At 41.0% G+C, this 27,982-nt stretch overlaps 1 protein-coding gene across 3 annotated transcripts in view; it reads right to left on the bottom strand.

Annotated features, from left to right (window-relative positions):
- Positions 1–27,982, bottom strand: part of LOC146003849 (inactive dipeptidyl peptidase 10) — a 601,005-nt gene that overhangs the window by 35,792 nt on the left and 537,231 nt on the right. For all 3 annotated transcript variants that reach the window (XM_083142311.1, XM_083142312.1, XM_083142313.1), the window contains 2 exons: positions 26,679–26,773; positions 12,870–12,944 (listed from right to left, as the gene is read on the bottom strand). In XM_083142311.1, coding sequence (XP_082998437.1) covers positions 12,870–12,944; positions 26,679–26,773 — 170 coding nt within the window. The remainder of the gene's footprint in view (positions 1–12,869; positions 12,945–26,678; positions 26,774–27,982) is intronic.

The following is a 27,982-nucleotide window of genomic DNA, read 5'->3' as shown; positions in this document are numbered from 1 at the left end:
GGAAATAATAGAACAAAAGATTGGATAAGATACAAAATGAACATTTAATAACTATACAGGTGTTACTGAGTTACTTTTTTTTAAACTAAATAAGTGCAACTCAAATAATTAAGTAATATTTAAAACTAAGTGTGCTATTTTTTCAGTACGTTACTCTGTTTATCTTCAACTAAGTGCAACTCAGTTTTTTTTTTCAGATGAGTAAGTGTAGCTCGATAACATTTTCATCTATGTAAGCGTAAGAGTGCTAGATTTTGATTAAGTAAGTCACTTACACTTCGAACCTAGTAACGTGCTACTCTTAGTTTTTCATCTAAGTAAATAGGAATAAACCTACGTTGTTTATCTCGACTTAGAACAGAAGCGGCTGCTACCTATTCGCGCACTCGCACGTGCACACCCAAATAAATGTGTAATAGTATTAATTGTTATTATGTTTATACATTGAACGCCATTTCTTCAAAACATCAAATGTTCGCGGGCCACATCACCTTCCATTTACTTCCTTACGTCAGCTTTTCTACGTGAGTAACGCGCGTCAAATGTGCATGAACAAAATTGGGAAGTGCACACAGGCTCACACAGAAGTGGTGCTCTCTTCGACGGCGAATAGAGGAAGCAAAAAAGGCTCTTATGGCTTGGATCAGTGTGTCACGGTATCCAGTGACATGTGAAACGCAGTTCGATATAAATTATTTTTGTTTATTGATTCATTTTATGTTCAAATATAAAAGTGTGAGGTTTGATTTATTTTGTGGATAAACTTGTATCCGAGCCAGACGTCGGGAGTTGGGAGACGGGTTTTTCCTGAGTGACAGCCGAACTGTCATTGCGGCTTAGAACATGACATATTTGCACAAACACGGGGCGTCACGGAGAAAAGGAAGGATTATTTACGTCGGGACCGGGCTAGGAGTCGCAGCGGGTGGGCGAACCCATTTTTCACGGATGACCAGGAAAATCAGCTGGAGCCCAAGCCTGCAAGGATCGATGACGCGCCTGGTGACCGCGTTTCAAGACAATGGACAGAGGTCATTTTCATCTCCTCGGATACCGAAGCCAAGCCACTTTAGCGTGCTTCTCAAAGGACAAAATTCGAAAGTGATATAAAATCAAGAGTGCTACGAATCGAACACAGTTTTTACCCGGATTTCATAGAGAGAGCATCTCCGCGCTACACTCTGGCGTGACTATTGTCTTGTGTCCGTGGACTTTGTTTTCTTACGTACCGTGAGCGAATTGCAGATAGAGAGTTACCAGTGTGCGCCTCATTTTGGTGAAGTATTACGCGGTGATTGATTTGTTTTTGCCAAGCGTGGACTACATAATAATGGGCGGCTAAAGGAGATAGAGAAGGGAGTCCGTCGACTTCCCTGACTCCTGGAACGATGCATCGCCATCATCCGGTGAAGCTAGCCAGCCAGCGCCAAAGTTGACACCAAAGCCAACCACTGCCCGAAGCCTGAAGGACGTTTGCAGTTCGACGTTCCAATTGAAGCCCGTTACCAGAGAGAGATGATCCCAGGACGACGCTTGATTGATGCCCGACACTAGAGAGATTCCGGACCGGCGCGTGACCACGTACACCCGACGCTAGTGACGAGAGGAACACCCGAAGCGCTAAGGAGGTGGAAGTACACCATATCGTCGCAATCAACCTTCGTCGCGATCGACCTCGGAGAACAATCTCGCCGCAAAGGAACCGTGTGAAAGTCCCGCGTCCAGGAGTGATGAATGACCACACGATGTAGCCGAGTCCGGTAGAGTATTCTTCAGATGGTCTATGTCCATGTAAACGTGCATTGTTAGTATCAACACCGTAATGTTAACGCCGAAGTCTCATTTATTTGCAAAGTGACTCAGGAACCCCGAACCTAACTTCCGTGTCTGATAATTTTTAGTATTGTTATAAAAAAGGGTCATTTTATGTTCAGATGTTCTAATTTAATTGTCTGCATTACTTTAATTTTTAGTGTAAATTGTCAAAGTGTGCTCCATTTTTGTGTAACCGACCGCCCCGTCGCGCCATTTAATTTGTCAATAGTTGACAGATGAGTCCTTTTTAATTGTGGAAAGCGTAATTTATATTGCAAGGTCGTGAGCGTGAAGTAGTATTATTTATTGCATAGCGGTTTTTGATGTAATTTTTGCTCGCGCCGACGATTGATTTGTGTATTCCGGCAGCTGGAGCCGATTAAGTGTTGCATCACTATGTAATGGTGTAGTTGTTCTCATTGGACGAGAGAGGCTTATGTGTATTACCCCCGTCCGAGAAACTTGTTAAATGTCGTGCTTACGACTGGATGAATACGTTCATTCGAACGAAAGATTTAACCACGCCGACCCAATTGTTTTAGATAACCGCTTTCCGAGGGCTGGCACATAATTTAATTTAAAAGAGCACAGGAGCTGGCAGACAAATAACCTAAATTCACATAAAAGTTTAAAACTAAAAAGGAATGATGTGTTAATGAGATCCATGATTTGTATCTGTACTTCACATGTAAAAATACCTCAGATGTGTGAAAGAGGGAGAGAGAGAGAGTGTGATTGAGGAGGCAACGTAAACAGTTGTTGATTGCAATATTTTTTTTGTTGTTACAATATATATTCACATTCTACCGTTCGTCAGTGTTGTTATTTGATGTTTTTCAGGTATGTGATATTATGCTATTAGTGAGTTATGATTGTTCGAATCTACATATCCAAGGTAAACAAAACAGTGTAACATTTCAAGGTATTTATCTCCGCCTCGCAATAGTACGACAATAAACGACCGTCTCAGTACCGAACTTGAAAACCTGGACCGTAAGAGTCACGACCGGTTTCCCGTACACATAACGACGCTTGGCCCCGTGCCGGGGTATGAATGACACGTCATTTCGGGGACCGTGAGTGCACTCGTTACAAGTGGACTCTCGGACTCGCTTCGCAACAACAATTGAGACACAGCAGTTACGGGCATGCGCTGTGACGGAGTCGAGGATAACCCACGGATCATTGCAAATTGAGTTGTTGTTTTTTTTTAGTTTTTTTTTTTAGAGAGAGAGAGAATGAAAGGGAAATTTCGATCTTTCACCTCTCGGGGTTGAGACGAGTGTATTCAACTATGCAAGGCCCGATGCGATGAGTGGAATACGTTCATACAGGTGCTGGAATAAATAGTTTTAAAAATTGTCAGCGGTTTGAATTTAAAACATTCATAATGTCGCAGAGGAATTGGTGTCATTTAGCCGCTATTACTTGTATTTGGAAGTTCATCGAAAATTTTAATTAATTAGAGTTTAATATTGTACTCTTGTCACAGAACAGTCAATACAGTTTGTTATTCAGTGCATATGAGAATCTGTAAATTGTACTATTACGTCACAGATTTGACAATTTTTGTATAGGTGCATTTGATTAGGATTGCGAGTCATTACAATTGTACACATCTTAAGTGTACGATGAAATGCTTATGTGGCATTAAACTTTGGTTTCTGATGGAACATATTTACATCGAAGAAAGACAATATGCATTATTAAAACACTGTAATTACAGAAAATTCTGGCGATATTATTATCCCTTACAAACAATAGCAATTTATCGGTATAGCGTTGTGAGTGATTTTGTCAGATTGTTGAATGCTGAATTTTCTACAGGTCACGAAAGAGACCAAACAACACATCTTCTCTCGTGATCGATTAATGAAATAAGAGAAACCAACGCTACCCAACGCCCAGACCCGAAACTGAAGCGCCGATGCCCGGAGAAGCAGACGATATGTCTCCCAGCGGACTTGACCTGACAATGATTTCTCCTTTCACGCAGACGTCTTTGGAGAGTTCCGACACGGGTTAAATTTCGGCCCAATCTATCAAAATTATTCTTCGTTTGCTTTTTGTCCAAATTACGGTTGTCAGTCGGAATGTGTAGATCCTACCGTAATATACCTTCGTAGAAGGCAGGATGTACAAAGAATGCCTTTATGTCAGCACTTTATATTTTCCAGTATCATGAGTTGGAGATAAGAAGTAGGGGAGAAAAGGAGGGGGAGAGAGCGAAGGTAGGAGATCGGAGGTGAGAAGGATGGACAGTCGGTGTTTGGCTTGAAAACTGGGAGGAAGTAAAAGAGAAGAGGAGAGAGAGAAGGGAGTACAGTGTTTGAAGCTCAGGAGATAGAAGATAAGCTGTGTGTGTTTTGGTCATTGGAGGTTAGGGTGTATCGAAAAAAACTTTTTTTCGAAATGTTAAGTGGTGTGGGGGAAATCGGTCCGTCAGTTATGGATGGTTCCTTCTTGATCCCAAACCACACCGGTGCGTACTGCTTCATTATGTAGTATGTGTGGTTTGGGAAGGAACCATCGATAACTGACGGAGCCCAACACCTCCGGAATTTGATCCACTTGTCCCGATTTCTTCCACACCAATTGAGAGATCTGAGTAATAGGGTCATTCAACAAAACGCATTCTTCGCCCATCCTGAAAATCTCCTGCTGGCTTTAATAACAGACCAAAACCCAGAGATAAGAAGTCTTGGTTGGCAAACAATTAAGAAAGCAAGAGGATTGAAAAAAGGCAAAATAATTCGCACTTTTGTTTTACCAACCATCAATTTTAATGCAGACCAATACTATGACATGGTTGATTGGGCTTCATGCTCCTTCCACGAGCCTCCGTTGACCAATAATATTACAAATGAAGAAGTAGATGACTACATTAAAAACAAAAAAAATAGCGGAAATTCAAAACTTCCCCTGCCACACACAAGGAGAAAATCATCACAGAGGCTGCTGCTTCCGTTTTCGGCGCCAGCTCACGTAATGGCTACATCAAAGCAAAATTGGAATCTAGAGAACATATGCCGACATTTCGAACAAAAAGTGACTATAAAGTTCAAGGAGAAAACTAGAAGAAAACCTTGGCCTGCCCCTTAGTAAAATTATGTTTTCCAACATAGTTTGGGTGGGTGTTTGGGTGGAGCTCGCAGTCCAGCCACCTCCTCGTGGTGATCTCTGGGTTATTTTCAAAGCATAATAAGCTATGAAAATAAGCGAAGCGCTGGACAGTAATTGAGGAACTGTTAGCAATTAGAAAGCCAAAATATTTTATTTAGTCTGTTATATCGGAAAACTTTCGAATAAAACACAAAGTCGAAACCAATTAGAAACCATCAATAGAAAAAATGGAATTTTTAGCCTCAAACTGACAATTTTTGACCAAAAGCATACGTAAACAGCATAGGAAACCACCCCTGAGGCACGAATGTAACATATTTGCCATAAACAAAACAATAAATTACCATAATGCAGAAAAAAAGACATGAAATAGCCAAAGAATGACATTTTTGTGAAATTGTTGTGCGTGTTGCATAATCAAATCACTATCAAAACTTCAAGGTCATTGCGCGCCACCTAAACGACCTCCAAAAAATCTGAAAAAAATCAGACGTGTTTTTGGTCACAAATGGCCACTTTTCCGCACTAGCCACCTTAACATTTCGAAAAAAAGTTTTTTTCGATACACCCTATTGGAGGTCCTATTGACTTTCTCTTCAAATACGAGACAGGTAATTCCTTTCACTAATAATAACCATGCCGGTTCAGTCTTAACGTTCATTAAACCCAATGTGTGTGTTGCCATTCATTTAAGAGTTGTATAGATTAACATTTCTCTAGGTACCTCAGGAGATGAAGATTTAGCATAAGCGAGTAGCTATGAGCTAACGCACCCTTATGGTTCGATCCCGACACCGAGTGGTGTTCTAGGCTACTAACAATTAGAAATGCAGATAGCCTTCGGGCTCAGTCCTACACCTCTCCTAAAAAACCGATACCTACCTTACATGTAAGGATAGGAACCAGTAGGGTGTAACGAACCTGAGAGTTTAAGGTTTTAAATTTATAAGAAGTTAAGATTTATAAAGTGTTTATTATTTCAAATAATGTGCAAGCTGTCACAGACAACTATAGTTAGATTGATACAGTTTTGTTTGGAACTTGTATATATGCTTATAAATACGTCATAATCTGTTCGTGTTGACGTCACTTTCTCATCTCAGCAGTGGAAGTGAACCCACCTGAATGTTTCTCACCTGACGACAGACTGAGTTTGGAAAACAGGTGAAGGTGAAGAATCAATAAGAACTTGGAAACGGAGAGAATTCAAGTATAGATTTTCGGTTTGTCGAGTTTTCTTCTTGGCCATAAGTTGAAAGTAAGCAATTAGTTATCTAATTTGACTTTCTCTATATGTGAGTGAATTGCCCAACGTTAGTATTGAATGTTCTAGTGTTTTATTGGTAAGTGACTATGAAATATAACTGATTATAAAACTACGTTTTAACTTTGAAAATAATGTTGTGTTTCTTTTCTACCCAGCAAGCCCTGATGATTTGCAAAGATTCTCATGTTTCCGACTAAAGGAGTAGCGGACTAACTTACTGATGACTGGTTTACAACGGAGGGACGTTGCAAGGGTGTGCGAAGTTCCTCCCCCTTCTAACGTTTGGGTTACTAACTAACTAACTAACTCCCTAGCCTTCTTAAACCCGAAGGTTCATGGCTGCAGCAACACAGGCTTTCCATCTTTCCCTATCTTGAGCAAGTTCTATATAGTCCTTTCCATCCCTACCGATTTCCTTTAGGTCCATCTCAACGTTGTCCCGCCATCTTCGTCTTGGCCTTCCTACAGGTCTCTTACCATCAGGTTTCCCAACAAGAATCCTGTAAACTCCTCTTTTCTCTCCCATTCCTGCCACATGGCCTGCCCACCTAAGTCTTCTTGATTTAATTATTCTAATAATTGAATACAAATTATGTAGTTCTAAATTATGTAACCTTCTCCACTCACCTGTCTCCTCACCCCTTTTAGGTCCAAATATTTTCCTACGGATCTTATTTTCAAATACTCTCAATTTATGTTCCTCTTTCAATGTAAGGGACCAAGTTTCACATCCATATAATACTACAGGCAAAATTACGTTTGGGTTCCTAGCACACTAAAATCTAGATGAAGCTGAGCTAATTCAAGACGCGGCCGAGGTCTTTTCCAGCTTGCTGGTTTCTGCTTGGGTCCCTTCTTTATTCTTGTAGTCTTTTCAACTTCTTTCTAATTTCAACCCCTTTTAAACGTCTTCTTTAACAATACTATAAACCAGGTCAAGCAGTATGTCCTGTAGGCAGCATGCCACTTGTGCATGCCTGCATGAAATGGAGGCCTCCCCAAAGGGGCAACGTCCAGCTCAGCCTAGACGTGACTCTCAGGGGAGGACTACGCCTGGGCCACAGGACGACCCCAGGACGATAATGTGCTTGGAGAGTGCATTTGTGTCCTGGCCTAGATCTCACGCCCTGCGGTGTAGTTGCCGGTTGACTAGGGTCGGGCGCCACTCTATGCTGCGAGCTCTTTGGAAGTAGCATTGTTATTTTCTTTTTTTTTAGAAATCACTGGGGTATTTCGAACTTGTAATAAACCTTATTTTTATAAATTTTCATGAAAAATAACTCTGCTGTCGTCTCATTATCAGCAAAAGGTACGCCATACTTGGATTGCTAATACGATTAGCAGAAAGGGGCGGGAATATTTGGGTGGGGGTAATAACACTTCTTCTGGACACAAGGCCGAGGTGCACACCCATAGACCCAGACCACCAGCCGCCACTGACTTAGAACCTATGTGAGAGGTATAAATGAATTATTTTTCAAATAATCACGATTGGCTTATTTTTCAAGTTTGTTTCTGTTTTAGCTTTAAGTCCACTTTATGCACAGTAAGGCTAATCGGGACTGGACCTACAGTTTAATGAGGGATCAGACCCACTATGTACCTCCACCGGGTATGGAACCTGGTACCCTTGATTACAAGGCGACCACATTACCACTACGTTATCGGAGAGGCATAAATAAATAACCTGTTCATGTAAGTGTAACCTAGTTACTTCAACTACATAAGCGTTACTTATTTACTTTGCATCTCTTATTTCTCAACCAAGTAATAATCCATCACTTATTTTCATGAAGTTTCTTTGGGAAGACGGCAAAAGTCTTGGATGCCAAGGTTGAAACTGAGAACTTCAAAGAAAGTCTCTGTATTTCAAGACGATAGAGCGATATAAGAAGTTGCAAGCCTTGCCAAAAAAAGAGACTAAAGGATATTCATAAGAGAAAGAATGCCAGATGAAACAGACTGTTGAGGAGGACAAAAGATATAAACACATCAGCGAGTGAAACAGTCGTATCTCATTGTGCGACCCACAAAGAAGGAAATTGGGCTCGTTTGGCTGATGTAACGGAAGGAAACACATCCACTGCGGACATTGTGTGGAAAAAGAAGTGTGGAAATATTTCCTCTTTTCCTGAGGGAACAAAAGAAGGAAAGGAAGAAGCAGCGTTGATGAAACGACATGGAAATAAATTGTTCCTCACTTCTCTTTGTACAAGGTGGCGCAAAAGTCATCACCTGATTTACTTAGCCTATAGCTTGGGTTTTAAATTAAACAAAGTAGTTTTATTGCGTTAAACTTTTATTGATACTTGTAAGTTTTATGTCCTCAATTTTTAAAGATAACATCCAATAAATGACCACCATTCGAATCGATGCAAATTTGGGCTCTCTTTATTTCGTTTTCCATGGTGTTGGAACTCTGCGGGGAAATGTTTTCAATTTCATGCTGAATATTGTCCTTTAGTTGCTGTAACGTCACTGGCTTATTCACATAAACCAATGACTTCAAATATCCCCAAAGTGAAAAATCTGGAGCGGCCAAATCAGGGGACCTGGCCGGCCATGACAAATCACCAAAACGGGATATTACTCTGCCCGGAAAAGTGTCACGCAAAATTGTCACAATTTTTACACGTTCTTGTGGGGTATATGTACTTATTCATTTTCGCACACAATAAATTTCGTCAGTATATTCTATTTCACTGACAAAACACTACAGATATAAGCAACAAGATGTCAAAATAAAGGTCAGTTCAAATAGGATGATAACTTTTGCGTCAGCCTTTACATTAACACCTACATGTATGAAAATATACGTAGGTATTTATAAATAAATACGATAGAATATTTACGAATAACTCTAAACATAGCCTATTCTGGAAACCAAAATAGGCGAAATATTCCAACTCGTAACATGGTCATGTGATATGATAACTAATATTATTCATGTCATTTAATTTAATGTAATTTAATTATCTATTATATTTATTGTACTCTAACACCAATTGTTGTAGCAATATGCGAAGACACGTATATATAATTAATGATGTTAGAAGATTTACGAATAAACAGTATACCTTCGCTAGCCTGGAAAGGTATTCTGACAGCAAATGTATAGCCCAATATGAATCAATAAAGGGCAACAAAATAATTGAGGCACCATTATTCTAAAAAGAGATGCCCTGGTTTAAAGATTTTAGGAAGCAGGGCATAAGCGCATACCCCTTAAAGTATAAGGGTAGAGAAGGGCTCTTTCTGGGAGTTTTCCCCATATTTGTTTATCTTTATAGCACCAGCGATAAAGCTTGGAGGTAGTACTATTTGGAGACGTGTCAACTGTCACATCTCACGAACTACTGAAATTACAAACATAAAACTTGGGTGATCTAAAGTGCCAGTAATGACTAGATTATTACTACATAAATCATTTTTTCAGTCTGTCCGCCTGTACGTAACAGACAGCAGTCTGTACATGTATAATAAACAAGCCCAAACTAAGCTTTGTTACACTAAGACAGCTTTCATACCGAAGAAACAAGTGGCAAACATAACGTGTCGCTTGGGGAAAAAAACTCTCACTAATAAATGCAACCTTTCGATGCGACAAGCTGCACGTGTTCCTTATAACTTTGCTATCACTGGGACTGGGCCTTTCTTTCAATACGATGGGAAAACCAGAGGGACGTTCCTCTAAGTTGTAAAATTTACAGGAGAGTCGAAAAATTGCCCGAAACGATTTTGACGCACAACATGCGCCGCGGACAATGGAAACAGCCTGCAGCAAGTTCCTGGGGCACGGGCATGCGCAGTAGAGTAGAAACAGACGACACGACTACAACCACGTGCTCGCTGTTCGGACTGAAGCTGCGTCACGACACAACGTCCTGTTATTTGAGTGTAGTTGTTGTAGTTGGTTGTGTAGTTGTACGTGAGTGTTTGTTTTGTGGACAATATGATGTGGTCGAAAGATAAAGTAGTAAAACTTATAGAGCAATATGAACAGGAGTCAGTGTTGTGGAATGTTACCAGTTCGAACAAAACCCGCCATAGCTGTATTGTCCATCTTTACACAAGTTAAATTACCACCAAATTATTACAATACAAGAGAAGAAACACTGAACCACTCTCAAGCACTGCACAACGCCACACTGCGGTCCTGCGCTCCAGTGTTGTTGCGGGCGTATTTTGCAGAAGTAGTTTTGAATTGGAAATAGTGCACTAAATGACGTGCCGGCACATGTTGCACGTCATGAGTCTGGAACTTGTCAGAATGGAAACCTAGCTTTAGGAATATATCTGACTCTTAAAAAGAGTCATTAAAATGGAGATACGACGTGACTCTACCTTACTGCTAAGGATTAGAAGTGTCTCCAAATAGATCTATCGTAACATCCCTGGTCGATATCGTGCATAATCTTGCACAAACTTGTCCAGACCTGTAGCTGGTTTTAGCCGAGAAATGTTTTCTTTCCCCAAAGGAAGTGAGGTGACGCTTACCTTGAGAGGAGGTGAGTGAAGGTCAGGCAAAACCAACAAAACCAGGAGAATCTGGGGGCAAGAGGTCTTTTGATGATTGATTGCTACCAGGTGAAGAGAGAGGGAGACAAGGTTTGCGCTGACTTTTCATATTTTTTTTTGGTAAGGGTGATGTGTTCCTCAAACATATAGAAATTCATATAATGAAGAAACTAAATAAGTTAAGGCACTTTTTAAGGGCATATTTTGGCATATTTTGCCATTTTTGCGTAGCATATATTGATAGGTTTTCGGTCATATTCAGCATATTTTTGTATTTTCAAGAAATATACAGTCACTTTCGAAGTGGATTCGTTCTTAATCCCATGTTTACTAGATAGGTTTTTTCGGACTGTAGAAAAATCTTTTTTCATTTTTATTTGTAAATTTAGAAAAAGTATTAATTGTGCATTGCAGCTCAGGGTCCATACAGTGAACTAAAAATAGTACGTACGTGAAAATATCTCAGCGTTTAGACATTGATGTTTAAAACAGTCCAGTTATAAGGGCATATTTTTCAAATTATAGTGCATCTTTTGTAAAATTTTAGGTTATTAGAGCATATTTTATTTTGCATAATTTGGTGATTTTTAGGCCATAACAATCCTAGTCCTAGTTATGTATCTGTCATTCTCAGTAACAAAGGTCTTTTTTTAATTAAGCTAGATCTTTTACCTCTTAACTGGCTCCTTTCGGGGCCGTAGTGGCAAGCGAGTGGTAGCTACTGTTTAGGGGATGAGCTACTCCCCCATTGGATCGATCCCCCGTTCTACAGGGTAGAACGCTACGTGGTGGAGGTGGAGGGAGTTTGTTTAAATAAAACTGAAAACCAAATTTATGGAGTTACGTTCGTCTGGTCCTCATACGTGCATCGTGTCGCCTTGGTTAGTTGTTCCAGCATGCGCGGTGAATGCTTGCTTCTACACTGAAGGAGCCGTGTATCGCTTCTCTCTTCGTTGTGAAACTCACCTGCCGCGTGTTGCTCTGGTCTGAAAGCTTCGTTATATGTTTATTTGATTCACAGCAATAAATTTGATTGCTTTGGTGTTTTAAGTGTACTTTATGCACAGTAGGCTAATCGGGACTGGACCTACAGTTTGAAGCGGAATCCGAATCACTATGTGCCTCCACCGGGTATCGAACCCAGGACCCATTGATTACAAGGCGACGACTGCACCATCGGGGAGGCCTCAATTGTGACTACAGTGAAAAGCAATACAAGAGGTTCCAATGTGCACTAACACTGGATGTAAACATTAGTCATATTCTATTATATATGACAAAATATAATGTTGAAAATAAAGCATCGACCTCGCCGATAGCGTAGTGGTAATGTTATCACCTTGTGATGAAGGGGTCTCAGGTGCGATACCCGGTGGAGCCACTTAGATCTTCGGATCCTAGTTTAAACTGTAGGTCCCGTACCGATTAGCCTATCTGTGCATAAAGTAGACTTAAAACAAAATATAGGATCCTACCTTTGTCATATACTCTGTCTCGGGAAGCTGTGGAGCAAGGACGCGCATAACGGTAGAGAAGAGGAGACTGCGAGGCCGAAGAAAGGCGCGTTTGTGCAAACGGCTGGTAGCTGAACTAACTTCCCCTCTCACGAGTTCATTGGCCGAGACCTCTCGAGTCATCACTTTGCGCAGAGACTTGTTTCCGTTCGCTCGCTCCATATAGATACCCGGGACAGAATGTAGATTTGAGTTCTTGCCGATGAGTTTGTTTTAAAGCCAATTAAGCACAAAAAGGCTAATTGGGTATGGGCCTACAGTTTAAAGTAGAATCCGAACTAGGGAACCCTTAATTACAATACGACGGTTTTACCTCTATGCCATCGGGGAGGCTGTTATAAATTTCAATGTATGTACAATCATGGACAGAAATACTTCCTCCATACAGTCTTATGAGGGAAGTACTTACATCCACGACTGTACGTAAACACGCAATGTATCTTTTACAGCGTTACATACCAATAGTGTGCTGTTTGCATATGCATCTTTCGGCAAATGGATCTAATATATAACAGAGTCAGTGTAGGCGAGGGCAATTACCCTCCCCCCTTAGTTTTCGCCGCCACTGATCAGGGCCAATGGCTACTTTACAGAAACAAATATTTGAAATAGTAGCCTTCGAAAGTACTTACCTTTTTAACGTTGTGTTTGAACAAAACGAAATTCATGTCGCCAGAAACATCGTAGCCTTGTACATCTAGCTGTCTCTGAAAGATGAAGAATATTCATTTATTCACTGCCTAGAGTTACATGAAGAATCAACAATGCTCTGCTCAACTCATTAATTAATACTATACAAAAATTAAAAGTGGTAACAACACATTTTTATTGCGCAAAATCCATAAAGTTAACACACAATTAAACACAAAATGGCGAGTGTGGTGGGAGGGGCAACAAGGCCACACTCTTTCAATGATAAGTATGCAAGTACTCAAGAAAACACTTAGCGACATGTTACTCGCGTCTCTAAATTTTTGGGAAAAAAAGTAATAGTAAAAAAATGCGAAATTTTCAGGTAAATATAATTCCTTGTATATTTTTCTCAGTAAAAATTGCATTTTTGAAAACAAAAGAGGCTAGCTACAGCCAGTTTTAAATTTACATAATTTTATGTTTGGAGTAAACTCATAATGCTAAGCATTGTAAATTATCTCAATGGATGAGGCTTCATAATGCAAAAACCCCGGTGTAAACATGAATTACGGCTTGCATCTTATAAGCGAAGAAAATTTTGGTTGAGCGACTTTTGAAACACACTGTACATGCTAGTCTGAGAAACAGGGTGCGTCTTATACGGCGATACTCAGTTTTAGATAACTTTCATTTCTGGAGATTTTCTCTGTTCTGAGTTAAACTTAACGCGCACTGATACTAGGAGAAACGCGGAAACAGCAAAGCAAATAGAACTTCTGTTCCCTCCTTCTATATTGAAATCAAATGGTGTAAAGCCCATTACAGGAAAACGCGCGCATCCGAAGCAGGAATTTCCGTGCCAGAAGTGACGAAGAAGATTAAACTTATTTGCTGAAAGCAGACATACGTATCACTTTCTATTTGAAATAATGTAAATTGATTATATCATTTAGTGATAAAGCTTTTTGCTCAAAAACGTGTACAAAGAAAGGAGTCTTATACACTGGCAAATACGGCATAGCTATGTACAGAGTGTCCCAAAATAGTGTCTACACTCTTTGAACGTCAACAGCAGAGAAACTATTAAAGATAACCTGACTGGACTTGTTGTATTTGATGCTGCAATATCTACATTGAGTGTGAGATAGTGTATGGTGGTAATTAATTTTACTTCCTTAGCAAGATTAAACATTAGAGCGAAAAAAGTTTAGTATATAATAAACCAGCTTATATTTTTATATTCTACAATTTAATCCAAAGAATAAATGGATCCACAGCTCCCAAAATTTAAAGTTTTCTTTGTGAGAGGTCACACAATATAAACTTTATGTTTAAATTTGCCCCTAACTTTTAAAGTCCTTTTTTTAACGGAATGTGTAAAAGTTAATAACAAAAGAAAATAACTATGAATTTCAGTACACTAACTGTACAAAATGTAAGAAAATAATGTCACTCCCTACAGTGGATCGAGCAGCAAAGTCTCTTCATTTATATAATTATAATAATAATAACAACAATAAATTTGGATTAATATTGGTTTATTTTTAATAACTTATAATAGTTATTATTGTAAAATTACAATTATAACCGTGGTAATAATTATTATTGTAATTATTATTTCTACTAATCAAGTTTTATTAAGGCCTGCCCCCTCTACAAATATTTCTGGCGATGCCTCTGCTGATAAGGGATGAACCCCCCCGATCCGAAATAAAATCCTGGCGACGCGCCTGCACCAGGCGGTAGGCATTTGTGTACCCAAAGTGACAAGGGTGAGCAATTTTTCTTTTGAGTAATGTAAGAAGTGTCAAATAACCACCAAGATATCCCAATTTAACAGGGTTAGATTTCTACCTCTGGGAAACTGAAGAACGATGCTTACCCCACAAAGCCATGGTCACTAGACGACATGAAACATACGATTGATGTACCTGCGCTTCCGTTCCTGTCGATCTGTTCTGTAGCATTGCAGACAAATTATTGCCGCCAATGAACATCTCTAACTTTAAGGTATGTGACACGCAAAAAAATTCATACTTGCTGTTATTATAGTGTTCCCATGGGCGTATATAATAGTTCACGTAAGGAGGGGGTTCAACTTTTGGTATGATTAGAGTTGTTATATTTCATAAGTGAAAATCTGGGACAATGCTGACCGGAAGCTTTTTGGGGAGCAGGGGGTACAGGACCCGACAAAGTTGTATGTATGTACATATCCATTTTCATATTCTTTACACTTCTTAAAAAAACAACAGAAAACCACTTCGAAGTATATCATTAATCTTGCAACTCTTTTCGGTGTCGTAATGAACTAAGCTGCTATCACACAATGTCGAAACTTTATTTAAGAACTGCGGACTGAACAGTGCGGACACCCAAGCACTGACTGTTTACAGTAAACAGCTTAGTATGTAATGGAAGAGATTTGCAACTGAAATTCAGTGCTTCTAGCAGACGGCGGCGCTATCGTGAAGTTTGACTTTGCAGCATTTTCTTGTAACTCGTTAACTCTTGCATTATCGAGAGGGAGCGGTTCAATGTACAGTTCGATTGTTTAGTAAAATGAATATTTTGATATTACGCATAGAGGTAAAAGTGGTATTATGAGCCATTCATGTATTATGAGCCCCCCAATATCTGTTGATGGAGCGCGCTCAACCTGGCGGCGTCGATTTGAACTGTTAGTTTAGTAACTCCTTTTGCCGCCAGAGAGTTCTCGTTCAGTTGCAGCTGATAGTTTATGAGTGAACGTGTTCTCTTTGTTTTCTCGATCTGAAAAACTTTGAAAGGTAAGTGTTTTGCTTTTAATTGCAGTACTTATTCATTTAGACTCATCCTAGTGCATTATTGCATTGGATAAAGCATGTTTAAAATATTGTTTTTGTGTAGATACTATGTAATTTTGCAAGTAACAAAGATTCGTTATGAGTGTTCCAATTCCAATATGGCGAGGGTTGTAAAATGAGCCCCCATCGTGCTTGGTATATGAGCCCCCAAATTTTAAGGGGCTCATATTATATACACTACAGGAGTGGTTTCAACTTTGTCTTTTCAGATGCCACGAAAAGTACTAGGTCCAAAAAACAAGACCAAAAGAAACAACTGGAATACTGAAGATATGGTTAAGGCGATCAAGGCTGTAAGAAACAAAGATATGGGATTGAAAAAAGCATCAAAAATGTTTCTTGTTCCAAGACCTACTCTTCAAAGACTTGTTCGAGTTGACAAACCACCGGAAGAAGCCGCTTTAACAAAATTAGGGAGAAAAACCTATAATAGGCGAGGAGCTGGAAACAGAGTGAGTCGAGTATTTACTTATCATGGAAAGTAAATTCTATGGCCTTACCAGACAAGATGTTCGCAGAGTAGCTTAATTACTGTGTGAAAGAAATGGAATTAATCACCCATTCAGAAGAGGGGTTAGCTGGTAGAGCTTGGTTCGACCACTTCATGAATCGTCATAACAATGTTTTATCTCTTTTGAAACCTGCTGCGACGTCGTTTTCAAGAGCAAATGGCTTTAACAAAGAGGCAGTCGACAATTTCTTTGATATCCTGGAAGCCGAGTACGCCAAACACAACTACACGGCGGATAGAGTATTTAATGTCGACGAGACAGGAATATCAGTCGTTCAAAGCAGAATCCATCGAATCATTGGGTTGAGAGGAAAAAGTCAAGTGGGAGCTATAAGTTCTGCTGAACGAGGCTCTCTCGTGACAGTAGTCTGCTGCATGAGTGCAGGGGGAACTTTTGAACCTCCTATCTTCATTTTTTCCAGGAAAAATATGTCTGAGCTTCTCATGAAAGGCGCTCCACCGGCGGCAATTGGTAGATGTAATCCGTCCGGTTGGATACATTGGTTTCTTAATGACCCTTTTAATTCATTTTTAATGATCCTTTCCATTGGTTTTGTAATGATTTTTTCAATGATTTTGTTATGAACTCTTTTATGGTATTTCAGATCATAATATATTTTTTAAGGTTTTGTCATGAATAAAATGTTGTTTGTATGATTTAATTTGTCATAAACTTTTCTAAACCAGTTATTCTATTATTTTTTCCTAGGGGCTCATATTACCAGCACAAAACTTTTTTTTCCACAAAATGACTTGTTTTGTATTTTATTTTTTTTCATATCCTTAAGATTGCTCAAATTGGTTTATATATTAGTTGTAGTTAAAGTTATCATAAGAATCTGAACAAAAAAGATAAAAATCAAATTTTAAAAAATACAAAACAAAATGGGGTCTCATAATACCACCTTTACCTCTATAAATATAAATAAAGTTGAGGAAAGTATAGTCTTAATCATTTCTTCTTTCCCACCCGATTCCAGGACATTTGTACATCCCGAAGAAACTATTCGGGACACCAGGACAAATGATATCATTACGGGATTGTCCCGGAAAATCCTGGATGTATAGCAAGCCTAAATATGATCTGGCTATCAAAATCCAATCTATCAACCAGGCTATCGAACATTTTGATACACTCTTCCAATGAATGAGGGATAACCATTTCAAATTTTTGGAATAAGTTGCAATTTTACAATGTGCTGACTGTGTTCAGAGAAACGTGAGTTCAATTTTACTGCAAAGTGGTTATAAAGTGGACAATAATAGTTTACTTTGTAATATTCTTTTGTGCTCTCAGCTGGTGCATTATTCCCTCCTATTTGACGGCTGAGTATTCTAGGTCTCTTCATTTCTTCATCATAATCTCTAAGTAGTTTCTCTGCTTTGGAATACATTTCATTAAGTTCTCAGAACCCTCTCTTAGATTTTCTTAAAAAAATATCTTGACATGTTCAAAATATTGATCAGCCCACTTTTTTGAGGTGCACAAAATAATGTTGCACTGCATAAAGCAATTTAGTTAAAACAAGTGGCAATATTTCAAGCACCACACAGATTACACACTAAAGAAACTGAATAACTTGCTGAAATATTTCTCTTGTACTGATTGCAAAGCCTCTAAAGTTTCTAAATATCCACAAATCACGCTACTTTATTGATACTTTTCTGTCCATCTTGTGTCAAAGAACTTGAGAATGTTACCGTGTTTCCTGGTTTTCTTGCATTAAGTTTTTGAGAAACCAAATCCCTTTAAAGAGACTCAAGGGAAAAAAATATAACTTTTTGGCATTCCCAATGCAGTTTCTTACCGCAGAATTTCCAAAACTATCAGACAATTGCAGACATTTGGTTTGCAGCAACATCTGGTGTGTGAAATTACGTAATTTCCTTCCCATCCGTATCCCGTCCTATACGTCTCTAATTTAGGAGAATAGTATACGTCCGAATTTTTTTTTATGAACAAACAGATAAAACAGGTAATCTGGTAATTTTACTGAACAAAAGGGGCGGGTTGGATCTGTTGAACCCCCCCTTAAATACGCTCATGAGTGTTCCCATTATTAACGTTCAAAGAGTGTAAACACTGTTTGTACTCTATTTATTTTTTCCGTCACATTTCAGTCACTTTTGGCTAATTAGAACGAACTAAAAAGTTAGTAGTAGTATTTAGCACTCAGAAAGTTTGTTTGAATCCACTTTATATTCGGATAGACTAGTCTGGACTTGACTTACATTTTAAAATAGTATTAAAAAAAAATGGATAACGCACCTCCAGAATGGATCGAACCTGGGGACCCCTTGTTTACATGGCTGCAGCGTTAGTACTGCGCCTTCTAGGAGACACATTTGAATTACAATGCATGTGGTGATAGATTAAGGGCATATACTGCCAAGTATTTTCTTCATATATACTCCCTCCGTTCCATAATATGGTATAGAAACAGGATGAATGCGTCTACTTATTGCGCATGCACATCCGAGTAGTGGTCGGATATGAGTGTGTGTGAAGTAGTGAAGCGATCCTTCATCCAGCCAGACGTTCGCTGTGCAGAGCGTACCACAAGCCGTGCAAAGGAAACAGATACGGAGCTGAGTATGGACGTCAGTGAAGTGGGTACCCGTTGTGGCGTTCAAGGACGAGGAAACACACCAGTAACCGATGCAAATGTGCGTAGAAACACCAAAGCAAAACAATTAACAGTCGAATGTTGTAGTGCCATTCTACAATTCCTACTCCAATTCAAGGAAAATGGAATAAATAATGTGGAATAAAATGCATTATTATCACTATGAAAGTGTTAACGACATTGTAGCCTATACCTAACATACAGCCTAACATTCTAATGCTTTACAATGTAACATATCTATACCATATTGTGGAACAATATTAAAATTTAACATATCTATACCATATTGTGGAACAACATAAAAGGCCTGTTTTTATACCATATTATGGAACGGAGGGAGCATAGTTTTATTCTTGAAGCTCTTGCTCAAAGAGTCCTATGAGCCTAACCATGTCGACATCTTGTAATAACATAAAGAACATTTGTATCAAAAAGCAGATCTGTTAAGTCAATTATTTTGAATGTCACGACTAGGCAACTTAAGATGACGCCACTTAAGCGATAAGTGACACTTAACTTCCCATTCGGAGCCAATTCCCCGCTTGGAGGTGTCAATGGTCCTCCACTGCGAAGGGTACTTGAGGCTGGTGCTACGAACCCCCTACCCCCCATTCAACCTTTCTTTTGCGAACGATTCCCACTTCTCCAGCACAACCGGAGAAATAATTGGCCCGTTCAGATCGTAACGAGACGTTTCTCTTGAAGTCGACCTCTAAATGGAAGAAGATAACGTCGAACTCGGTGACCCGACTTCTTGGACTTGAGCCAGTTGAGACTTCGTCATATTGCACCATAAACGTCCTCGTGGTTCTTTTATTTTTGTGTTTCCAGTCAGAATATATCTTGTGAGAGAGCGACTACCTCTACTGGCTGAGCGCTGAATAGATTTTATTTGTCACAGCAAATACACACTCGGTACCCAGGACCGAGTTTCGTGGGAGGGATTGAAGTCGAAAAATATTAAATTTTTTTCAACCAATTCGATTACAGCTATGAAAGAAAGTCATCTTTTTAATTAATATAACTCGGGTGTGAGGGATCCCCAAAAAAAAGTACTTCCCGATTCACGACATTTCGGTATCCCGAATAGTCGGGAGGTTCAAAATGTTCATGTTTAAAAGTGACTAATTCTCGATGATTTCTGCATTGCAAGTATCTGAAACTTCTCTGAAGTTAAGTTTCTATTCTGGAAATGCAAATACAATCACTTAAGTGTATAATAGCGTGTCGAATTCGAGATTTTCACAGCGTCGGAAAATTTGGAATATTTAAATATTTAATATTTATTAACCGTCTCGACCAAAACAATTCTCTCCCACACACTCCTAAATATAAAGCAGCAATTGGCATATTGCATACTAACTACCCGACCGTCTTATATTATCTACAGGGTGTCTAGTAAATCACTCCCTATTTTTGAATGGTGAAAACTTCTTTATTTTCTAACCGCTTCTGTTGCAACTAGTGGGCTAGAGAAATACAAAAATAATTGCTTATAATACCAAAACTGCTCCTTGTATTGTCTCGTGGTGAAGCTCAGTTGATAGACCATCGATTCTAGATTTCAGTAGCCCGCTTGTACAATCAGTCGTGCTGTTGGGTCACGCATGCGCAGAAAGTGCCTAGCCATCTAGATATCCAGATCTGATACCATTAGACATTTTTTGTATGCGGCTTCATACAAGAGAAAAGTTCACGATTTTGTGATTTGAGACAGCGTATAGTAGCGCTAATTTCGTCTCAAATGCTGGTCAACACTTGGCACGAGCTTGAGTGTCGTTTGGATATCTGTCGAGCTTCAAATGGTACCCACATTGAAGTGTACCAACGTACATAAAAACTTTCTGACTTACTTTGTACAAAACGTTAGTAATAAACTTTACAGATGGTAAAATATTTGTGTGTATTTTTGTATACCTCTAGCCCGGACATCCTGTATAGTCCATTCATTGAGCTTTTGATTGACATGACGAAAGATGGACAACATTGAGGACAGCCTTGAATGTTGCCATTCTTAACCCTAGCAATACTAAATGAGGGGGGGGGGGGGCTCTCAGGCTCACCGATTCATTTTTTGCGTATTACATGTATATCCATCAATGTAAAAATTCATAAGAAAATAGTAATTGTTCTTTGCAATATTTAGAATGGCATCGCGTGATTTTTCCCAAAAATGTTCATTAAAAAGTTACTTTATATTCTTTATGGGCATCAAAGGCACCCTCCTTGGTAATTCTAAGGAAAGATTTCGCAATGATGTTTTAAGGGTATTTCAATACATGAGAGTATATATTCAATTGCTAAACTATAGTAACAATTTGAAATAATGAAGGTATGGGCAGTAGAAAAAGAAAAAAGAAAGATAACTTTGCTAGAATTTTGCACAGTTTAAGCATTGTTCCAAGTATCAACATTGTAATTGAAGAAAAGTAATAAATGTTGCAATGATTTACTATAATTACTTAAAAATCATTATGTAATTTATCTTTCATGTATAATCCATAACAAAACATGAAAGTAGTGTCTAATTAGTTAACTTATGTGTACAAATGACAGAAAACACACATCAGTCCAGTTCCATTGAACTTTCATTCATGGGCCTCTGAGACCCTTGGTAATCCGTGTAACAAAAAATACCTTGGCATTGCTAGGGTTAATGATATGCTTACAAAGAGCCCACAGAAATCATGAAAGTGATTTATTGATTGATTTGGTTTATTTTACTTCGATTTTCTGCTATATGATGAAATTGAAGGGACACCACAAAGAGCACTTATGCCCATGCCGGGATTCGAACCAGGGACCCCTGGCGTCGTAGCGCGCTGTGCTAACCACATCGCAACGAAGGTAGGCATTCACGAAAGTAACTTCTCACGTTATGCAACTGCAACAGTTCTCATTAAAATCATCTCTTTCAAGACATCCACATCCTCAGGACTGTGACAGGAGGATGGAATTTGCAGAAAATTCTCTGTCATGGCTTGTTGAATGGTCAAAGCTGTTTGAAAACGTTATGTGGTTGGATCAAGCAGTATTTCATGTTGAGGGTTTTGTTAATGGTACAGGATATAGGTGGATGACAATTCTCATATTTGTCTTGAGCAGTGCTGGATCTACAAATCTTGGGCATCCCCGCAAAATATTACCAAAGGCTCCCTCTACCTACCCATTTCAGAGAAGAATCCTGCTTAATTTCCCACCTGTTGTGTGCGAAGTTTCTGTGTGCAAAGGTTATGTAATATGTTGAAAGTTATACATTGGGAACCCTATCGGTGGGGAAGGAGGGGGGGGGGCAAACTGGAACTGGAGAGGCCCGGGCCCACCTGGCCCCCTGGTTTCGACGCCCGTGGTGATGTCATATATACACACACACACACACACACACACACACACATACATATATGTATATATATATATGAAACTGTTCTGTCACACCTGGAAAATGATACATTTGTAACAATCATACAGTCATAACATTTTCCTGGTTAAAGATAGATTTAAGAAACCTTCACCACTGTACTTCTAGTGAAATTCTAGCCTGATTTGATCCTAGTCTGGCTGCCATGAGGGAGACCTGGGGTGGGTGATCTAAGGTCGGAATTTTTCTGGCATTGTTCCCGTATAAAAGGGCTACAGGGCCCACCCAGTCTCAAATCAAATGGTACCGGGTGGGGGTAAAGGCGGCCGGAGCGTAGTGCTGATCACACCACTTCCAAGATGTCCAATATGGAAAATATGTGGGCCCTATCCCCACATACCCTAAATGTGCCTAAATGGCAGGGTGCTATATGCATATGGAACTTTAACTTTACCTGTACATATTGCATTAGTTTCTGTACCCCTGAGTAACTAAGTTTATTTTTGCATACGGATGTTCGAACCCTCTACTATGTCAATGGCTGAGGGACCCCTAAAGGTTTACTTGTCCCCGTCATGGACTTTGCAAAATGGGTGTGAACTCTCATCTATCAACCCCACACACATACCTATGTTGCTTTTTTTAGGCTATTTGAATTGATTGCATTATGCACACATGTAGTCTGCTCCTATCATACATTTTTTTTCGCTCTCTGACAAACAAATGTTAGTGTCAACTGCAAATTTTTGTCACGTGGTTGCATACATATGGGTTAGAAAATGCTGTGCATCAACATTTCGTAACAAAATGAGCAAATTTCTCTACCCACCCTCTCCCATACACCCCCCCACACACACAGTGTATAATATGAGAGAAAATTTATTTAAAATTCGCCAATGGGTCTGCCCCCCTCAAAAAAATTCTGGGTAGGGGCCTGGCTTGAAGGTTTTATACAGGGTGATTCTAAAGGTATAGTACAAACGAAAACCACAGATACCTCCCATGAAATAGAGACGAAAGTTCCCCTTCCACTTTGCCGAGAGATGCCTCCGTGAGGAGCTAGACAACGCCGAAAACGTGTGAAGATGAACTTCACACCTCTGTACAGCCAGCACCAGTGAAGATAGAAAGGCGGAACAAACGAAGTCAAAAGGAACACCAAAGTCGCCCATCCGAAAAACACTAGGCGGCAGCTGCGCAACGCATGCTCATGGGGTTCCACAAAGGAAATAGGAGTGTCCCGCAAGACAAGTGAAGGGAAAGGGTAGCGATCGACAACGGTAGGGAGAAAAGAAGCAATGAAGCATGAAGTAACAATTGCACAGCGGGAAACAAACACATGCAGCGCGTGGGGAGTCCCCAAACACAGTGGGGAGACACCGCAGGAAGAACAAAGCACGGTGCAACAAAAGAGAAAGAGGACCGGACGGGGAATGGTATCTGTCAAGGAGACAACAAATGCGGGACGAGGGATTCCCCGTAGCAGCACCGAGGGGATGTCACACAGAGGTCGTGCGCCAGCAGGACAAACACAGCAACTACGGGCACAGGAGGTTTACTGCCACGCAAAGGTGCACTTACAGATAGGAAAAGTACGTAGTCGTACCCCGGACTGACGTTGTTACAAAAGTTGCTCAAATTGACGACCACCACATTCAATGCAGGCATTGCAGCGTTGCAGGAAATTCTGGCGAACCCTATCAAAAATCCCTGGCATGGTACACACCTCGGCCGATACTGCAAGTATCCGCGCTACCAATGTTTCCTGGTCAGGCACCGGGGTCTCGTAGACGAGTGTTTTCACATGGCTCCACAAGAAGAAATCCATTGGTGTGCGGTCAGGCGAACGGGCGGGCCAGGGGACGGGGCCCTCTCTGCCGATCCAGCGCAGTGCGTAGGTACGGTGCAAAAGGGTTCGCACTGTGCCATCAAAATGTGCAGGCGCTCCATCCAATTGAAACCACATACGATGTCGCACGTTGAGGGGTATATCTTCTAGCAGCTCTGGAAGGACTGATGCAAGAAAGGTGCGATAGAGGCGGCCATTTAAACGTGGTGGCAGCAGGTATGGAACGATAATCTGTTCATCGATGATACCTGCCCAGATATTCACTGTAAACTGGGTCTGATGGTGCACCTCGACTGCTGCATGTGGATTTTCATAATCCCACACATGGCTGTTTCGGCAATTGAAGATGCCCTCACGGGTGAATGTTGCCTCGTCCGTGAAAAGCACATGGCGCATAAAACGGGGATCGTCGGTACAAAACTGCAACAGTCGTTGACAGAATTCCACACGTCGTGGGTAATCCCCAGCCTGCAACGCGTGGACTCGCTGTGGATGATAGGGACAGCAGATCATCATGAAGGACACGCCACACTGTCGACTGTGATACTCCCACTGCACGTGCAATGCTACGGGTGCTAGTGGACGGTGTGTCGTCCACGCGAGCAAGTACGTCCTCCTCGACCGCCGCGGTGCGCACATGTCTTGGGTGACCGACATGATGGCCTGCACGTAACACACCCGATTCACCAAGGGTACGGTGCACGTTCGAAAACAACCTGCTGTCGGGTTGTCGCCTCTCCGGATACCGTCCGCGATAAAGGCGTGCAGCTGCTCGGACATTGCCATCTGCAAGGCCGTAGACAAAATGCATGTCCCTCAGTTCTGCAAATGTGTAGCGTTCCATGGTACGGTGAGGATAGTGCCAATTATGGAATACTGTACTGTAGTGCACAGGTTGCACACACACACACACTGGTCACAACGGCTTCGAAACAACGTACTCAATTGTCGTACGTCAAGCACACCACCACCGCACCGGCTCTTTCACTGACACGCTCCCTGACGCTGCACTTCCAATCAGCCCACACGTCCGCACGGCGCTGTGGTACAATCAGCTGACGTTCCTGAGCCACCCGTGCCTGTGCTCTTCACTATCTGACCACTGCCGTCAGGTGGGGCCATGTACTCTGGGGCCTTGTCATCGTGGAACACATGTAGCGTCCTTCATTCTTGCCCCATTCACCCACAACACGTACTTCGTCCGTCTTGCTCGATCCGACGGGGAGCACTACGTACGATAGTGTGGTGTTTGTGTACACCAATGTGGAGTAACCCAGCAGTTGAACAGACGTGCATACCCCCACGTAGCTTCATTACACGATTGTCCCACGCAGTTTATCTGTCCAGCCTTGCTCGGCCCGGTCTCACACCCACGCGGCAGTGTGCGGCTGCGGTGGTGTGAGGCCACGCTTGGTTTCGGAGCGGAAGGCTGCGGCCGAGGAGGGACTCGAGTTGTTCGGCTGGGGTTGCGCTCGGAAGCAAGCAGCCGCGTCAGGTCTGGGAACGGTGGACCTGGTGATCGGGATGGAAACATTCCGACCTCGTCCATTAGTGTCGTCCACCGTACGGAGTGGTGGGGTCCGTACGACACTCCAGCAGCCTTTCGCCCGCTCCCACCCAGCGATGTGCCTCCGGCTTCATTTCTAAGAGGCTGATTGGGCCCCATCACGACGTTTGTTACAACGTCAGTACGGGGTACGTGGTCCTATCTGTACGTGCACCTTTCATTAGCAATAACCTCCTGTGCCCGTAGTTGCTGTGTTTGTCCTGCTGGCGCACGACCTCTGTGTGACATCCCCTCGGTGCTGCTACGGGGAATCCCTCGTCCCGCATTTGTTGTCTCCTTGGCAGGTACCATTCCCCGTCCGGTCCTCTTTCTCTTTTGTTGCACCGTGCTTTGTTCTTACTGCGGTGTCTTCCCACTGTGTTTTGGGGACTCCCCTTGCGCTGCACCACCAGCGCCGCCATTTCTGCCCCGAACCATGTACGCGTCTGTTGCCTGTCGAGTGTCACGGACCATTCTCAGTGTGTTTTTACATCCTACGTCGTCCTCCCGTGGTTCTGCAACCCCGCACTACTTTTCTCGACTGCACTGCTTCAGTCATGGTGTTTGTTTCCCGCTGTGCAATTGTTACTTCATGCTTCATTGCTTCTTTTCTCCCTACCGTTGTCGATCGCTACCCTTTCCCTTCACTTGTCTTGCGGGACACTCCTATTTCCTTTGTGGAACCCCATGCGCATGCGTTGCGCAGCTGCCGCCTAGTGTTTTTCGGATGGGCGACTTTGGTGTTCCTTTTGACTTCGTTTGTTCCGCCTTTCTATCTTCACTGGTGCTGGCTGTACAGAGGTGTGAAGTTCATTTTCACACGTTTTCGGCGTTGTCTAGCTCCTCACGGAGGCATCTCTCGGCAAAGTGGAAGGGGAACTTTCGTCTCTATTTCATGGGAGGTATCTGTGGTTTTCGTTTGTACTATACCTTTAGAATCACCCTGTATAGGGGATTACTTGCTCTGAATATTTTCACGAAGAATGTAACATCACGTATCATGGAAACCCAGTGTCGAGAGAGACAGAAAACGTTCCAAATATACATAAAAAGATGCGTGCCGCAACTTACCAGTGTGTGGTTGGTGACAAGAAGCGTGATGGAGTTGTTTTGCGTGTGGAACACTGAGAGGCCGCCGTCATCGTTCTGGAAGACGTAATATTCACCTGCGAATAATAATAATACTAATAAAATCATGTCATATATAAAAATATAATTGTACAGTAATGGATACTTCTGGGTTGTAATCATTCCATTGAAAGTTAATGGTAATGTTACATGCCGGTTGTTTTATTAATAAAAAAATAACAATTACTGTGTTGTTACATTTGAATCATCAATGTTTTTCATGTGTGATATTAACATCTGCAACATTAGTGTGTAACGTTTTCGAATATGTTATATTCGTAAACCTTCCACAAAGAAAATTGAATGTTAATATGCTCATGGGTTCAATTTTCGGCCATCAGATGGCGTCGCCCCTGATAGCTCCCCATGTGCTGCTTTTAGCGGCAGATTCTAAAATTAGCCCGCTTGCCGTAAATCTCGGCACACAGTCAGTCACACTCGATCGCCAGGAACGAAACGGCACACAACCAGTTTTTGCTGCCTCTACACCTCTTTCCTCGTCAGCGAGAGACGTACCTAGCCATGCTGCCTGTTGAATAGAAGCCAGCCGTTTGTGCCACTTGTGAGATGGGACACTGCAAAAGGGTATAAGGACTACAAATGGAGCACGGTGTCATATGGTTTTTGGGCTGAACATTTTGTTAGGTACGTAAACTCAACGCTGTGCTATAGGATTGCAAAAACACATTGCCGTACATTTGCTGTATTTAACGTTCCTTTTATCTTACATTAAGGCGACGAAACCTTGTTTTTTTTCACCCCCCCCCCCCTTTGTGCATTGAACAGAACAAGTGTACCTATACCAGTTTTACACCAAAAAGGAAAGAAAGGAAATCGGGCGCATATATGTGTGAACTTGAATTAAATTATGTTTACCGGTCCTTATGTTAAAAATGCTTATTCTGGCTATAAATTTGATGTGCACGCATAAATAATCTATGAGCAGGCGTAAACCAAATTAATGAACAGGAAGATCCATGTTCCTCGATCCTGCAGTGCAACGTTTTTTGCGTATTAATTTAACGTTTGTCCAGTGATGCAAAATCGCAACTAATTGAACTTGAATTTGCAAAAAAAACAAAGTATAATCCTTCTTCAAACCTGCCAATTTTCACAGAACTGTTCATTCCTATTAACGGTAGCATTAAAAATGCCATAGAATCAGAACAATAAGTGGGATATGTATGTACCAAAAGGGTACTAGTCAAATAAAAGGAAACTTATAGTGCATATGAAACACGTACGAG

This window comes from Lepisma saccharinum, chromosome 20 (assembly GCF_977018435.1).
Source record: "Lepisma saccharinum chromosome 20, izLepSacc3.1, whole genome shotgun sequence".
Classification (NCBI taxonomy): domain Eukaryota; kingdom Metazoa; phylum Arthropoda; class Insecta; order Zygentoma; family Lepismatidae; genus Lepisma; species Lepisma saccharinum.
Note: the sequence above shows the minus strand (reverse complement) of the source record. Positions and strands in the feature narration are given on the sequence as shown.